Source organism: Talaromyces marneffei, chromosome 1 (assembly GCF_009556855.1).
Source record: "Talaromyces marneffei chromosome 1, complete sequence".
Lineage (NCBI taxonomy): Eukaryota > Fungi > Ascomycota > Eurotiomycetes > Eurotiales > Trichocomaceae > Talaromyces > Talaromyces marneffei.
In genome coordinates, this window is record NC_072348.1 from 970,374 (window position 1) to 986,319 (window position 15,946).

The 15,946-nt window shown below is 46.3% G+C and overlaps 2 protein-coding genes and 1 non-coding gene across 3 annotated transcripts; 1 reads left to right on the top strand and 2 right to left on the bottom strand.

Moving 5' to 3' along the window:
* Positions 1-838: 838 nt before the first annotated feature.
* EYB26_000356 (uncharacterized protein) lies at positions 839-2,292 on the bottom strand (the record flags this gene model as incomplete). Its single annotated transcript, XM_054259673.1, has 3 exons — positions 839-1,048; positions 1,114-1,443; positions 1,501-2,292. 3 exons carry the CDS (start codon positions 2,290-2,292, stop codon positions 839-841), a joined length of 1,332 nt encoding a protein of 443 aa, XP_054115648.1.
* A 4,517-nt stretch (positions 2,293-6,809) lies between these two features.
* On the top strand, positions 6,810-6,881 carry EYB26_000357. Its single transcript has one exon. It is a non-coding gene; the product is annotated as a tRNA-Pro (tRNA).
* A 5,685-nt stretch (positions 6,882-12,566) lies between these two features.
* Positions 12,567-14,913, bottom strand: EYB26_000358 (uncharacterized protein; the record flags this gene model as incomplete). The annotated part of the gene is made up of 7 exons (XM_054259674.1): positions 12,567-13,568; positions 13,618-14,203; positions 14,262-14,387; positions 14,444-14,586; positions 14,645-14,710; positions 14,766-14,838; positions 14,903-14,913. The coding sequence occupies 7 exons, from the start codon at positions 14,911-14,913 to the stop codon at positions 12,567-12,569; spliced, it is 2,007 nt and encodes a 668-aa protein (XP_054115649.1).
* Between the last annotated feature and the right edge of the window lie 1,033 nt (positions 14,914-15,946).

The window sequence follows — 15,946 nt, forward strand, 5'->3', positions numbered from 1 at the left end:
TCAATGCGCACCAGGATATGAACATCGACCTCTTGGATTGATTGGAAGCCAACTATTTGATAGTCACGATCGAGTTGGCTGGCACTTGCTGTCTTCAATGATCGGCAGTAACTAAATAATTAGTCCCATGGCAAGAGATGGTATAACGTTTCTGGTGCATTGGATGGCATGTCTATCACATTCAGCATTGATTTTCAGATTGCCATTAATAATTGTCGCCACTATTTAGAGCTAGATACTGATGCCACTAAATGTAGGCTGAGGATGTACGGAAATGCAATTTGTAGGTATTCACCGGAAAAGAGTCCCGAAGAATGTTGGCCTTTTCGATTAATCTGTCAAAATGACACCTATGGTATGCTCGAGGAACATTTCGAGGAATGTAGATTCGACAAAGCATGATAATGATGGAAAACAGCATGTTGCGTAATTATTCAGGTTCAGACAAAAACTCAGATCTTTAGCTCGAAGTCATGTTTCTCACAAATGGATATATAATGGTAGGCATATAAATAGTAGCAGAAATATGTATATATAAAGGATGGTCAAATCAAACATATCAATGAGAAAAAACTTAACGCCCATCAACGTCAAGGGGAATACCAGCTTGTCAAGTAATAACAAAGGATGAGAAAAAAGACAAGGGAATAAACACAAGGAATGATACATGTCTCAGGTATGAATTGTGAAAAAGAACAAACGCCAGCTCCGCCAGCTCTTTCCGGAACTTCTAAGTGCAATCCAGTCTCTTCAAACGCCATGCAAGTAACACTAAATCGAAAGCGGCAGATAAACATTAGGAAAATGGCGATGATTATAGAAGGAGACAGTGTAAATTTCATCGATGTACTGGCGAAGAGGAATCAAGATTTTTTGGTTTAAGGTTCGATGCTAGGGCAGCGGCTTTGTTTTGTCCCATTTTTCGAGTCAGCTTAGCATAATGAAGACCGCATGCGTTGCACAAAGTACGAGCACCGTCTGGACCACGACGCCATTCGGGGGTTTCGGCGCGATTACAGCTGTGGCATCGTCCCGGGGGAGCTGCCTTCTATATGAGAAATATCCATTAGTACCAACCCGAGTAGGCTACCATCTTGGTAGGAATTGACTTACGCCTCGTCTTTTCTTTGCATCACCACTGGTAAATCCACCAGGGCTTTTAAATCCATCTTGATATAAACTCGAGTGCTCATCATCATATCCATTTTCGATCTTGCCGTGACGTTGCTGAACTCTTTGTTCGGCTAGCGCATGTTCCTGGCTCACGACAGCGCTACGAATTCGCAAAAGAGCCTCATGGTTGCGTTGCTGCTGTTGTATTAAATCATCGAGTTCATGTAAAGACGGTAAGGTTCCCAGGATAGGACCGGAGCGTTGGTTTTGGTGGGCAATTGAAGCATAGTGTCTAGAAAAGTCGAGTGTTTTTGTGGATCCATCAATGATCTTCAATTAAAATTAGCCCCAAGGACTTGAACGCGAATATATGTAGCAGAAACTTACCTCGGCGTAGGAAGATTCGACGTCATAAGAGTCAAACTGTCGCTTCACTGAATCACTATGTGGCTGATTCAATGCCATACCAGGGTGGTGTCCAATTTTCTCGGCTTCCCCGTTGGGTTTCCAAGGTCCTCCATTGTAAGCGCGACCATCGTAAGGTGCCGGTGGTTGTGATGGCCAAGAATAAGGTTGTGACGGATAAGACCCATAGCTATTTGGCGAGTAGGGAGCGGAACCTTGGGATATGGTAGTTGGTGCAGTTTTCGAACTGCTGGTGGGAGACTTTCCGGAAAGAGACTGAAGAGATTGTTTTCGAGAACCTTGGGTGGACAGCGAGACCATACTGATTCGTTGTTGGTCCGCCGCGGCTGTCGAACCTTGTTGTGAGTTATATTGTGGTTCGCGCAAATATGGCGCTGTGTTAGAGTTATTAGTTGAGGAGAAAGGATTGGGTGGACCGGCGGGACCCTCGGTGCTAGGACGAGAGAGCAGGTTCGGAGCTGTATGAGAGTGCGATGGAGGACCCGAAGGAGAGGGCCCAGGGTAAGGAAGAGGATTATCGTTACCGAGCGCTTCGTGTATTGATGGTAATGATTGTCGAGGCGGTTGAACTGGTGATGGCTCTTGGTCCAAATCCATCGATCTTCGCAACGCATGTGGAGGGTTATTGTGACTGGGCAGTCGCGATGGCATCGAGGACATGGTAGGAGTAGGGTAAGACTGGTGAGGAGGACCAGGATACATTGTTGAAGGAGGCCCGATTGGGGCAGGGTTGACACTGACGCCTGTCGCCATTGCGTGTGTGAAGATATATATGTATATCTATAATCCAGGCAACAAAAAAGTCGACGAGGAAGAACTGTATAATTCAAAATTTAACGCGTTAGCCAATGTTGTCTTACACAAAGCCACAATGAAAATAACGCCGAGACAGGGGGGGAAACAATCAAGCTCTCTCACCAAGCGCAAGGAACGGACCTCGATTTGCGATCAGTTCCCAATCTCGGCACACATCCACGTATAACAGGGTTGAACAGTCCAGTAGAGGTCTGAGTTACAAGTGTCATGGACAAATATGAACGGTGGCGGATATGGGATCTCTTGATCGGCCGTTACGATCTCGTAAATCTAGCCAATGGAGCAAATGGGCGCAAGAGGGAAATCGGGGATCGAATCGGCAGTCCGAAGCCGCCACAGCAACAATGGCAAGCAGAAAAGAGGACAACAGCAAAGAAGGAAAGGCGGCGAACCCACAGATCAGATATCAATCTCGTTGGACTCAAGATGTGATCTCGAATTTCCTGGTGTGGAATCGCGATGTACCGAAGTTTTGAAGGCCGACAATGTGAGCAACGGACGTGGTTGGAGGGGTCAAGCGGGAGTGCCAATGCAAGGGATTTAAGCCAATGTCGCGTGGGATGGCTTTGTAGTATGTAGTAATGTAGATGTAGTGTGTAGTACGTATGTATTGCTGTGTTTTCGCTGGCCGAATATGCAATAAACCTCTTATGATTCTTTCTTTTGCTTTTTTCAATTCCCGCCTTTTAAACTTTTCTTTTTTCTCCTTTGTCCTATCCTGATCCTTTGCTTCGGGAAACCCTATTCAATGCCCTCTCGATTTTCTTCGTACCAGGTGAATGATGTATCTCCGGAGGGGCGCCACAATCGAGCAGTCGACGCGAGGGGGGGGGGAGATGAGAAGGAAGAGGGTAAGAGAATCGTCGGGAGGATAAAGAGAAGAACGAAGAATGAGGAATGTGACGGGAGGGGAGGGGGGGAGAGGGAGAGAGAGGAAGAGAGACGAAAGATGTTAAATTTCCCCTTCCCTTTTGAGATGTGAGAGGCAGAGAGGAGGGAAAGAAGGAAGGGAGCGTGTGGATGGGAAGGTGGGCGCTGGTGGGTTTTGAGCCGTTCAGATGGCGTGGAGAGAGATCGTAGCTTAGCATATAACAAAGTTACAAACTAAACAAACTAGCCCGGCCAAACTGGTATCCAGTACGAAGTACACAGTACGTACATAGCAGTAAGAAAAAAGAAATAATAATATAGTGATGGTCCACTTCGATGGGTAAATGTCTTTCTTGAGTCTCTTAGTTAATAACGAACTACCGCATTTGCTTTTTTGGACTCTTTCTATTTTTGCCTCCTGTTCTAATACATCTCGCGCTCTCTCTTTCTCTCTCTCTGTCTCTCGCTCTCTCTTTTAGTCCTCAGTGAGCCTCGCCAACATCCGACGATGCCATTACGCATTTGGGTATGGGGGTTCCGCTTTTTTTTTTTTTCTTGTCTAATTTCATGATAAGATCCAAGTCCATAGTCAGTAAGATTTAGTACGTCGTTAGTATATAAATTACGGCGGGTTACCCATGCTTGTAATCTGTACCGGTCGTGAAATTGCGGATCTCTAGATTTTGCGCTAGTTATTGTGGAGTTTGCCATTGGGACCAGGGCTAGGGTCATTTTTGGGGTGGAGCAAATTATGATGGCACCTCAGGGAGTCAGGGGTGGAGATTGGAGAGATTTGTTAGTCACCGTTTAGCGCGTTCTTTTAGTACGCCTTCTCATTTCTCGTCGGTTTTGTACCGTCGTGTAAGGTATTGCTTACTGTATTAATACATGAGTATTAATTACGTCGTTCGTGGGAAATCAGATACACCTTAGCAACTGACTACGTGCAAATTACATACGAAGGAGAGATCATCGTCCATATTATCGACCATATTACTGATGCGTTTCGCTTCCATGGATTTTAATGCTGGATACTTTGTGTCCTAAGGATGTCCATTTCCCGACCTGATGCAACTGGTCAGTCGTAGAACTGTGCGCTGCGAAGTCAATTTCTCCTCCACATGCATTCTATAGCCAAATGCTTGTCAATATGGGGTATATACTATACGCTATATTGCAGAACAAACCTAACAAGTTTACAGAACCGCGTACTAAAAGCATAATTGTCTCTTGTAAAGTCAGACCAAAGGGAAAAAGACTAGTTATCTAGTCGATGTACTTACACACACAGTTTGGTGGTCACTGTCATGTGATTTTACATAAGATGGAAAATTACTCCGTAGTTAGTTACATACGGTCAGGTTTTCATTCAAGCAACAGCCACGATCCGCCGCCAATCTTCATAGGGATGGCGATTTAAGTTGATTAGTGCAGGAGAAGGAGGTCACGCTAGCCCCGGGCGAAACTATGCACAGCACAGGGACCCAAGGGCAAAACAGAAGTTAAAGAGGAAAAAAACGGAGCACTTAACTACTAAATACTTAGTACAACTGAGGTACGTACCGTATAACGCTCCCGTTACTCCGTACTAAAAAAGATCAAAAAGTCATCGACGACTTGACTCTCGGGTGCCGCGTGGACGATTAACCCACGCGAGCTGCCTTTGTCAATAACCAGAAAGCTCGAAGAGGGTGTGTGGGCACCCGCATTCCAAATAATTACACTCCGTTGGGTAAAGGAAAAGAGAGACACAGAAGAAGAGATCCATCGATCGTGCGCTGAACCATGGACCCAGTTTAATCAGTGCATCGAGCCAAATGAGCTTGCTTCATTGTCGTGATCCACTCGCATTTGACTCCGGCGTGGTAATTTTGGCATTACGGGCAGATCAATAACTTACGTAGTTTGTAGTAAGGCGACAAGACGAGCGACTGTGTCGGTTTTGAATTTTCTTGTTCTCTGCGACGAACGGATTGGCCAGTATGTACGCACTATAGTACCATTCTTATAGTACTTCCACGGTATCGGTGGTTTATCTCCATGATCATCCATCGAATCACAATTCGGCAATGTGTGCGAAAACCACAGCCGTTGGTATCAAACAATATCATATCTCATATCGAATCTCGATCTGTCTGCACGACGCTCATTGGGCGCCGGCGTCGATACGTACGTAATTACCAATACGTAACTTGGTCGATCGAGTCGAAGTGAAACGGTCGACGAGTGATTGATGATGCATCTCAAATCTCGATTGGCATCTGTTAGTTAATCTATGCGCTAGTCGGGCCGCACAATGGGGGTGAGGGGCGAGCAGCCAGTCCGACGATTGGCCGGAGCACCCAACCGCGACCAATGGTTGGCGGGATCGGTTACTTCTTCCAGGCTTGCTTTCTAATCAGCTTTGCTTTGCGTCGTTGAAATTTTCAATTTTACTACATAGAACGTAATAGTACAGGCTTATGCAGGCTCATTTTAAACCCGGCACGTAAGTTATTTCATGTATTCCACAGGACGATCGGAGATCTCGCCCAGCTCGGGAACGACAGGATGCAGTGCAAGTGCAACGGCTGACTAGGGCGATAGACTTCGTACCGTATTTTATCACGAGAAGTCGTGCATGAGGCAGCCAGCTCAATGCGGATATGACCCTAGACTTAAAACTGGATATTAACCCTTATAACTTATAACATAACACTTTAACTGTTCTCAAATACCGTAGTGTTGATCTCGTAGTCCGAACAATCTCACAGACGTTACGTGCCTAGTGCCAGCCTCGATTGTCACGGTGAGAAATTAATTACTTCTGTAAGATCTTGTTAACTATGTACGGAGTAGTTAGACTAACTATTGACTAGTTACGGTACGGAGTGCCATATCTGGCGTAGTGCGAGTACTACGTATCGTGTTGAGACAGATGTACATAGTACTCCATACATAGTAGTAAGGAGGACTAGGGGTGTGGACCATGGAAATGATGTAATGGCCAGCCAGTCAGCAGTCCTGACTTTTCTTCGATTCGATTTAGCATGACAGGCTGTCGTGTCGGCCAAGTATCATCATCAACAGCCGCCTGGGTGTAGCGACTGTACTCCATGCATTCAGGTAGATGGAACTACCCGCTTTGTCCGCTGGTCAGAGATTTGTGCATATAACAACGGGAAGTTAAATCGCGCAATGCCTTTTTTTTTTCCCTGGAGGCTTGACCTTGACGCCTGTATCCCCGTGGTTGCTGGCCCCGAGATAAATCCGGCATTGAACCATGTGCAGAGCAACAAAAACAAAAGGGAAAGCTAAGTTGCAACAACGTTTCAACGCCATGTGGCATGTGGCTGGCAAGCGTAACTTGACCGAGGGAACTTCAGGGAAGCGCCGGGTCGTCCCAAACTAAGTCAATCGCAAATCCTGAAATGTCAGGGTCATAGCTTGCGAGCCTGGAGGAATTTAGATGGGTAATCACGGAATGATCAACCAGGGCTTTCAGGATGTCTTTTAGTCGACTCAGGGAAGTCTTTCCTCCCAAATAATTTATTGGGAGGAGGAAATGGGGTCATAGTATCTAAAATGCACATCTCTACCCTCGTGGGCTGATGGTCTAGTGGTACGATACTCCCTTAGGGTGGGAGTGGTCCTGGGTTCGATTCCCAGTTAGCCCCTTGGATTTTTCCCAACTTTTTGATACTTTTTTTTACATTAGCCATGCTGCTGCCGCCTTTTTTTTTTTTTTTGGACAATTTAGCTCAGAAGAACTTTATCTCCAGTGTAAATATGAGTACAATAGCGTGTCCCGACTGAGATATTAGATCGGTACTACATAGATATGTAGTAATACTTCCCTAGGTAACCTTCCTGTCTAGTATTCTAAATTATATTTAACGGCCAAGATATAAAATTCAAAGGATCGACATGCAGACATGCAGATGCAGTCGCTCAGTCGGGTTCTCCCTTCCCTTTTCCCTCCTCGGACAAGATTTCTAGCAATTGTTTGCGTGCCCCCTTCTTGCACTCTGTAGGAATAAACGAAACGGGATTTCTCTGACTCGGAGAGAAGGCAGAGGTACCCTCCCGGGACTAGCAACGACCAGGATCAGGGATGTTAAGATCACAACCCGCCCCGCACTCTTAGTGTCAGTCCACAACAGTTGCATGAGCAGTCAATTACCTAGATAATTTAGATTGCGAACCGCCCAATTGGTACTGGTTTCCGACAGAGTGGCAGTCATGCGCTTGTTAACATGTGACTAGGACATCGACCTAAGAGATCTATCATGATTTGGTCACCAATGCTGGCGAGGCCACTACAAGCATCTCGGCTAAGAACTGTCCTTGTCGTTTTCTTGACAACCTTGGGGTTTACTGGAACATGGGAACCCGCAGGGGTATCCTTTCCAGAGATCGGACTTCTCCCTACATAACACACAGTCATGGTTCACCCTTTTGTTTTTGCCCTCATTCGCAATCGCCCTCGCTGCACCAGGAATCAGCAGTCTCACGTCGTGTAACCGACAGGTTCAAGCAACATGGGTCAATCGGATTCGTCGGCAGCAGATGTACTGATCTGCTCCTCGCATGGCCGCATCTTCACTAAGACTGGATCTTGCATCCCAGTGATCAGCCCGAATTACAAGTGCAGAAAACCCGTGAACACGCAACACGACATACGATCGATCCACTAGTAGCTGGTAATGTAAGGCATAGCAAGTAACTAATTCACGCATATGAATCTTGACTCATCTTCTCAAGATATCAACCAGATTGCGAGTGGGTGGAAGTGGATACCCGTTGACAAGCAGCCGATCGAATTCAGCATGCACTCGCTGGAACTTGGTATGTATCAGAAATAAACGAAGGGTATTAAGCATGCCACGAAGTCAAAAAACCATCCCGTTGACTATAGAGGCAAGTAGTATAGTTAGGGCATACAAGGCAGGGATGAGACAGACCTTGGAAGCTTACGCGAACGGACAGCTGCAGGCTGCTAGCATGTCGTACGAAGCGAGGTTGACAAATGCTGGATGTAGTACTACTAGTAACGTACCAACTGCAACGCAACCTCCTATTCGTAACCCGAGCGGTCGCACTCGTGCCGCTTCTGTGTCTTATAAGTTAGTTGTATGTAGTAATGTACTCTTAGTAGGTTCGGATTAGTTGCACTGTGGATTCTGTATTTTGTAGAAAGCACGTTAGAGTCTTGGCGAGTCTCACGCGCCTTCCCAGTCCGTTTCGGCTGAGGACTGGCCTTGCCAACGGGTGCAGTGGAGAGACGCTCTGCTAGTGCGTAAGTTTGTTGGTGTTTGTTATAGTCTGTACATGTATACCACTGGCTGGTGTACGCCAATACTGGGCATATTACTACATACAGCAAGGTTGTCTACAAAGGCCTACTACGTACTAGTGTAGTTGGTTAGCGTAGTCGATACGTTCCTGAATGGGTGAAGCTGGAACACGGGAAGTCTTGGTCCTTTCACCTACTACGTACTACTACGCAGTAGTACGTAGTAGAGGGAAGGCGCAGAGTAACTTTACACGAAATCCTTCACCAACTCGGGTAAGCTCCTTCCTCAACCAGGGCGGCGCTAGCAGGTAGTTGCCTGTTTGGGCTGCCCCCTCCCCCCCCCCTCTTGCCTTGACGGCGAAGACTGATTGCCAATCGCACACATACGCACTACTGTTGTAGTAGTAAGATGAGTCCTCCCTCCACACCCACACATGTCGCCAACTTCCTCTCTACTACATACAGTGTACACCCTCAAGAGCCCAACTCTCTGTCTTCCGAACTCCCCTTGTCATGACTACCCTGTACTTGATCACTTGAGTTTTGATGCCATGTGGGAAGCTTCATCCCGTCTTGCTTGTCGCAGGTCGGTGCGAGGACAAAACCTTGCGATGGAAGAGCGTGGTATTGTGACTATCATCTAACACGGAAAGTATAACACCGTCATTTATTATCTAGCTCCAATTCGCTTCCCGAGTCGGTGTAAGTACTTGATCTCATTGAGCATTCTACTCCGTATATTGTCTTATGTTAATGTTGTTATCATAAGACACAAAACAAGCAAGGAAAATTTCGACGCTACTCTGTATGTTCTCGGTACTACTACGCACCCCGTGCCCTTGGAAAGGCTAGAGTCTAGAAGGCTTCTCCTTGCAACCAAGCCACTAAGAATGACGCTCAGCTGTCATTAACTTAACAAACCTTCTCCTCCATACATTGGCGCCTGGGCCACCGGGATGCTGATGGCTGACCGTGCACGCACCGAACCCATCGATCGATCGATGGATAATAATTACCGGAAATCTTTCGTCTTGACCTTACCACCTTTCTTTCCCTGGCCTTTCCCGGAAATTAGCCGAGGAAAAAGAGAAACGACAGGGGTCCTGAGGAATGGAGTGAAGCATCAGTAGCAGCTCAATCAAAATCTCGTGAAAGGTGTTCCGAAAGTAACGAGCAATTGCGCATTACGCAATACCAGTCTCGACTTATCGTGTATAGCCTATGATGTCCTCAAACATGCGATCGTCTAGCCAAGGCCGTTAGAAGATCTCAATTTTATTTGAGGAGCTTGAGATATCGGTTCCACCATGGTCGCCGAGCTAGAGGTCTTTACCGCTTTGCCGGACAGTGTTGTTGGCATAGCAATCAATTGAGGTAGGTCCTCTTCTCGAAGTCAATCTCATACGCGTCGGTATCAGCGGATTACTAGGCTGTACGCATTTAAGACTAGTCCAAGCAGATTGATGGTTATAACCAACAATTGCAACTTTAAGTTGAACCTAGTGCCGTGCTTGCTCACAGAGCATCAGGATTTGCATAAACGTTTGTCCTCGTTTGGTGATGACAGCCGTTGATCGAGATCACAGTGGGTCCACTGCGCTCCGTCTAACGGCTGTTTACGGTTTACCTGTCATACGTCCAACAGCCTTCTAAACTATCACTTACCCGGCGCGACTAACGACTCGCCACTGCTCGCACTTTCAACGCTACCGGAGTCAATAGCATTAGCTGTTCACGAATGCCAATCCGCGAAGGAAGATCAAGAAAGCAGGAGTCGAGTTCGTGCTGCTTGTATTGTTTCCGTAAGATGACCGTTCTATTACTGTAATGACTAACAAAGTGTGCATTGTCCTACCCAAGGCGTTCGTGACAGGGTATAAACCGCTAGACAAGTTCCAGCCGTTACCGAAGCATGGGGCAGGGCTCCAACAACTATTCGTCCTACTCACCGTTGAATTCCCGCCTGTGGAGTACGGAATACTTTAACTTGCTCCTGCTTTTCTTTCAACTAGTACCGCCCTTTCAGGTACAGTCCGCGATATCGGCCGGGCTTGTTTTAGAATTAGGAGAAACTTCCTACTCTCCCCACATTTATTTACAAGCCATCCTAGACCGAACGCTGATCCGATGTCAACTTAGTATCATCTGTGTTAAAACTTGACTGATCTTAGGTGTGATCACCGCCACGCTTGTGCAAGCTGGGCGAATAGCCTTGGTTCTACTACGAGGTGACCAATTAGGTTATACTTTCTGGGCTACAACTGATGATTCATCTTAGTCACTGACACGAATCATGTTTACAGGAGGATCAAAGCGCCCCCTCCCCAAAAAACTGTCTGCATTAGTTCATGAGTTTCTTGGTCTCCAGAGGAATGGGGAGATCGAAGACACGTCCTTCATAGAGAATGGCTTGTTTTGAGTGTGTGTACAAGCCTGGGCTTCCGTTTGACTTGAACAGGAATGGTTTAGATATGGATGACCTTGGATGTTGACCTTTGATTAAAGTTGAGATCGAGTAGCAGCGATCGTACTACAACACGCAACGAGATGGACGCGGCTGAGTCCGAGTGTGACACAATCTCGATCTCACAGCCGGATGCTTTAGTTTGGCATTGTATTGACGAATGAGAACAGGTCACTATCTTTATTTCAAGCAAAGACTGGGATATGAACTAGCCAGGTGCGGGCGAAGATAACAAGCTGTTTTGTATTCCACTCGGGGCTCATATGAACCGACTTTTATTGGTCGATGAATAACTAACAGAACTAAATGCTTACCAAGATGCAGTCTTTGGCACACCCTATGACATTTTTCCAACCTACCCAGTCAGGAAGGGGGGGGGGGGGCTTCTGCATTAGATACAAACTGGGACGGACGGTGTCAGATTTACTCCGTACGTCAGAACAAGGGTCGTACTAGCGTCCCGCTGGCCCTATGATCTTGATTTCTGTGTATGAAACGACTGATTGGGAACCCAGGATCCCGTGGAAATCATTCTCAATGCATCAAATAGGTGGACAGCTGTCAATAAAGCATGGGGGGGAGCAAATCACGAAGTACTTGTGGCTCCTTGTAGATTTTCCTCTTGCGTGATCTGGCAAGCCTTATTCTGCACTGTGCATACGTCAAATCTGCACCATGCACACACATCTCATTATTACCTAGGGTAGGCGTGTCTGTGCGGACTTGAGTAGACACATCAGCCCCGACAATAAGCATATGTCATATTGAATCAAGTTATGGCCTTTGGTGACATGTCCGAATTATGCCAGGTGGTTTTTTCTATAGAAATCTCCGGTCCTAAAACTGTAGACACATCCAAGTCGATTGCATTTTGATACATATGTATACCCAGTACAGCGATGGCCTCGAGGTGCATCAATCCCTGCTCCTCCCTTGGATATATGCAACCGAGTACGTCGAAAAAAAAAAACGTCGTGGTCGACGTCCACTGCATCGGAAGATGGCAAATCCCTATCCTACGAATCCACACAAACCTGGAAGTAACTTTGCTTCTCGTGATGGGCGGCAAATTGGACGACATCCACATCTGAAATCTCTAATTTTGCATGTGATTTCCAAGCGGTAATCGGCATCGGCAAACTGGGACGAGTCAATCAAGCATCCTACATAGTTATCCATGTATATAAGTACATTACCAATGATTTTATAGCCTATATATAGATCATTCAAACCGCACAGCCCAGGGTCATTCTACTTACTGGATGGATCTCGGATACGTTGGCATGTCTAATATGTCAGATGTGTTGTTCCTAATTTCAAAATATATGATCCACGTAGGCTGAGTACACGCCGTGGTATCCCTGGAATAGCACACCAACCTTGGAGGGGTTATGAATAACCTGTTCTTGAACCCTATCACGAGGGGAAAAGAGGCGAGAAGTCTACAGAACAGGTCAGATGTAGTGCATGTTGATTCATATTTCTACATCTCTCTATCACAAAAATGGTTCAAAGTATTTGACAAGAATGATATGATCATAACACGTGAAGTATGACGTTAATTATCTAGATGTAAACAAGAGCAGTGTTGGAGGGGATGAATTACTTCTGCCCCGTAAGCATTTGCCATCCTATACTGCCTGCTTTCCCTTCCTGTTCTTCCATAGCCTGTACGGCCCTAACCAGGTCATAGGTGATACCTTCTGACACCTTGCTGTCATTCTGATAGTCTGGGTGGTTGGCAACAAAATCGCGGATCCACTTTGCTCCAGTCCAAAGTGTGCCGTTTGCTCGTTTCCTGATCAGGTCCAGATATCGTGCCAATGAGCATCTTGTCTCCACATCAACGTTGACGCTGTTCAAGTACGATTCCACCAATGGAATGAGACCAGGGAACGTGCCATCTGCGGATCCGTTGATGATGTCCGATATGCTCATCAACGCATATTCTGAATCGACAGGCCCTAATGGTGGTGATGGGGGAGCGCTGACTGTAGTGGAAGAACCGGCGGAGGACGGTTCGGTCCCACTATTGTGCAAGTGTGACTGTCGCGATGATCTAGGTGGGAAGGGATCCTTCCTAAAGTAAAACTTCTTCTCTAGAACCGCATTCCGAGCATGTGCCGTCTCCATATTTTCCGTCGTTCGCTGTATTGGGATATAAAAGTTCAAATCGAAGCTGAGAATGGCTCGAGTAACGAGCACAATGAAGATACTGAATGCTGCATTCTCGAAATCGGTCATCTGAATCTCCATTGATCGGAACTCCACTCGCCAGCCAATATCCTTATCAGGTGGAGGTGGCTTGAACCTGATATGCTGCCAATTGGTGGATTGTAGGTTCTCAAAATGATTGACCTCATTAAGATCTAATTGTTTCAAGTCTTCCGAGAAAATGACAATGGGGTCGCGAATAAACAGATGTGCAAAGTGTGTTGCTAGCAAGTCGTCCATTCCGCCTTCTATCAATCGTTTTTTAATATCTTCGTCAATGACAAGATTCGGATCCATATATTCCTTTCGTAACCGCCGATCCTGTGAAATATATGTGGAATTGGATGCATATCGTGATTTTGGTATTCTCCAGCGGTCGTTTTTCAGGGGCTACTCAAGTCAGATCGGTTATTCGCCATCTCCATAGTATGATGCTTACCTTTTCACCAAGTTCTTCCGGTGTCCTGCAATCGACTGCCCGACTAATTTGATTCCATCGTACATCGGTGTCCACCAAGAAACCCTTATATATCGGAGTTGCAGCTGTAAGGGCCAATAAAATTGGACCCAATGGACTTAACTGGTCATATAATGTCCTGCCTTCAGTAATATTTTTGGCTTGAAATGTTATTTGCAAGCAACAACTTCCCATGCCAAAAGCCATGGCATCCATATACACATGACCTTCTTTGGCAGCTCCATTTCTCACGTCGTCATCCTCCGGCCAGTCGTGCAAATCGTAATTCACTGTAGGGTCATTAAATGGCCATGGGGTATTCGTATCTCTGAACACGGGTACATTTATCTCGACCTTGCGGCCACGTCGAGATCTAATATTGGCAGCTAAGGTTGGAAACCTGATATGAGGATTGGCGATCTCATCAGGGACGAATTGGGACCGCAACGCAGGACCAGAAGGGGGGTAATAGGGCTGAATGTAGTCTTCCGGACCTCCAAGGCGTGGGAAGGTGGTGAGCGTTATGGGGTATTCATTATCAGCCATGTGCCTTTTTGCGATTTCCCTCCTATGGGTCTAAAATCAGCTTGATAATTCTTGCGACGGGGTTTGGTCCAGAATCGTACCTCCAGCGCATATTTGATTCCACCTTTAACAAATCTGTGAGATTGATGCCCCATGGTCGCCCGGGTGTGGCTTCCAACATAAATCTTCCAAACTCTGGGTGGAATGTCGGTAATGCTTCGTCCTCACTGGAGTAGTTATTAGTGAGATGGCTTGTGTAGCTTGAATGTGTTGGTATGCTCACTGCTTAGCTTTCATATCGGACATATCTCCTCCAACCTTATATAGAGCCGCATCTCGGGCAAGCGACTTGAGGATATCGGCTTGAGCAAGGGATAACCGGACTTTTCGGTGGCTGTCGTCGAACGCAACGACAAGATATTCAACCTGACGAGCCATATCGCACGTTAACAGATATCCTTAGACATGCATCGAGAAGCGTCACCTCGTCTCCCCAAAGAAGCACATCTCGTTCTTTCCCCTTGGCCCTGTTCCAGATCGCGAGAAGTTGCTTTAAGAGTCAATCATTTGATCATCGACAATTTTCTGAGAACGACAAGACCAACCTCGATACCCCATTTCCTAACCTTATCGGCATTCTTCTTGGCCTCGGGCCATTCGAGAGCAGTTCCTAATTGCCTAAGAACGTTTGCAGTATGTTAGAATCTTGTACGCGCATGAAGTTTCTGAGGAATGACGTTACAGCAAACCCATCGCAGAAGTATTCCCCTCGCAGAGGCAGTACACTCAATCTGGTCGATAAATTCCAGGCGGAAAATGGGCTTTCTATAGCGCAACAGTAGGGATCACTCTTGGAGGCATAAATGAAGGAATGCCCTTGCGCAATAGGCTCGGGGAGAAATATCCTCAAGATGTGAGCTTGATAAAAGGGAAAAAAAAGTTTCGCGGATTAGTAAACAATCTACCCCGCTTCACCATTCGAGGCGCCCCCTTGACAGTTGCAAAGGCACTATGCCTCTCTTATTTTCTTTTCTCTCCAGGCAATTCTCCCCTCACACGAGTCACGGGCTAGAATCTTCTGGGAAGTTGAATGTCCAAGATTAATTGCTAAGCAAGAGGTGGGTGGGGGTAGTCCAGGAAGGAAAGAAGAACCGCATCGGCCGGGTCTTTCCGCATTTGTCTTGGAAGTTGATATGATTCATGTTTGACTCTTCAATATTATGTTTGGTTGCTATTCCTTCTTTCATTCTTTGCTTTGCCTGTCCTCTTCATGCCATATGCTCTCCGAGTAAAACCCCTTGTCCATGTCTGGGGTGCAAGGAACACAACCGAGTAATGGCCTACGTACAACTTCAAAGATCGAAATCATTGGTTACCTCAATGGAGATAGCGCTGCATAAGCTCACGCCAGATGCTGCATGCCTCTTGGTCTCGCGGTCGATGATACGTTCGGTGTTTGCCATAGAATACGACACATCCACAGGATTTTACCACCATGGCCCAAACTTAGCCGCTTAATAAGGCCCTTCCACCTACCTAGATATATCTAGAAGAGAGATATGCGCAAGGAGTTCCATGACTATAATCTGGTCTAATACGAACCACTTATTGAATGAAGACGTTCTTGAAGGCAAATCGCATGTTTGGTCATAGATGCTGCGCTTATGTGTTTCGGATTCGTCTGAACGATGAGAAATTGTAGATTGATCCCAACGCCAACAATTTCAGCAAACAATGTGAATAGTATTTACATCAACAACTCGATTCCAGCTGCACAACCGTGAAT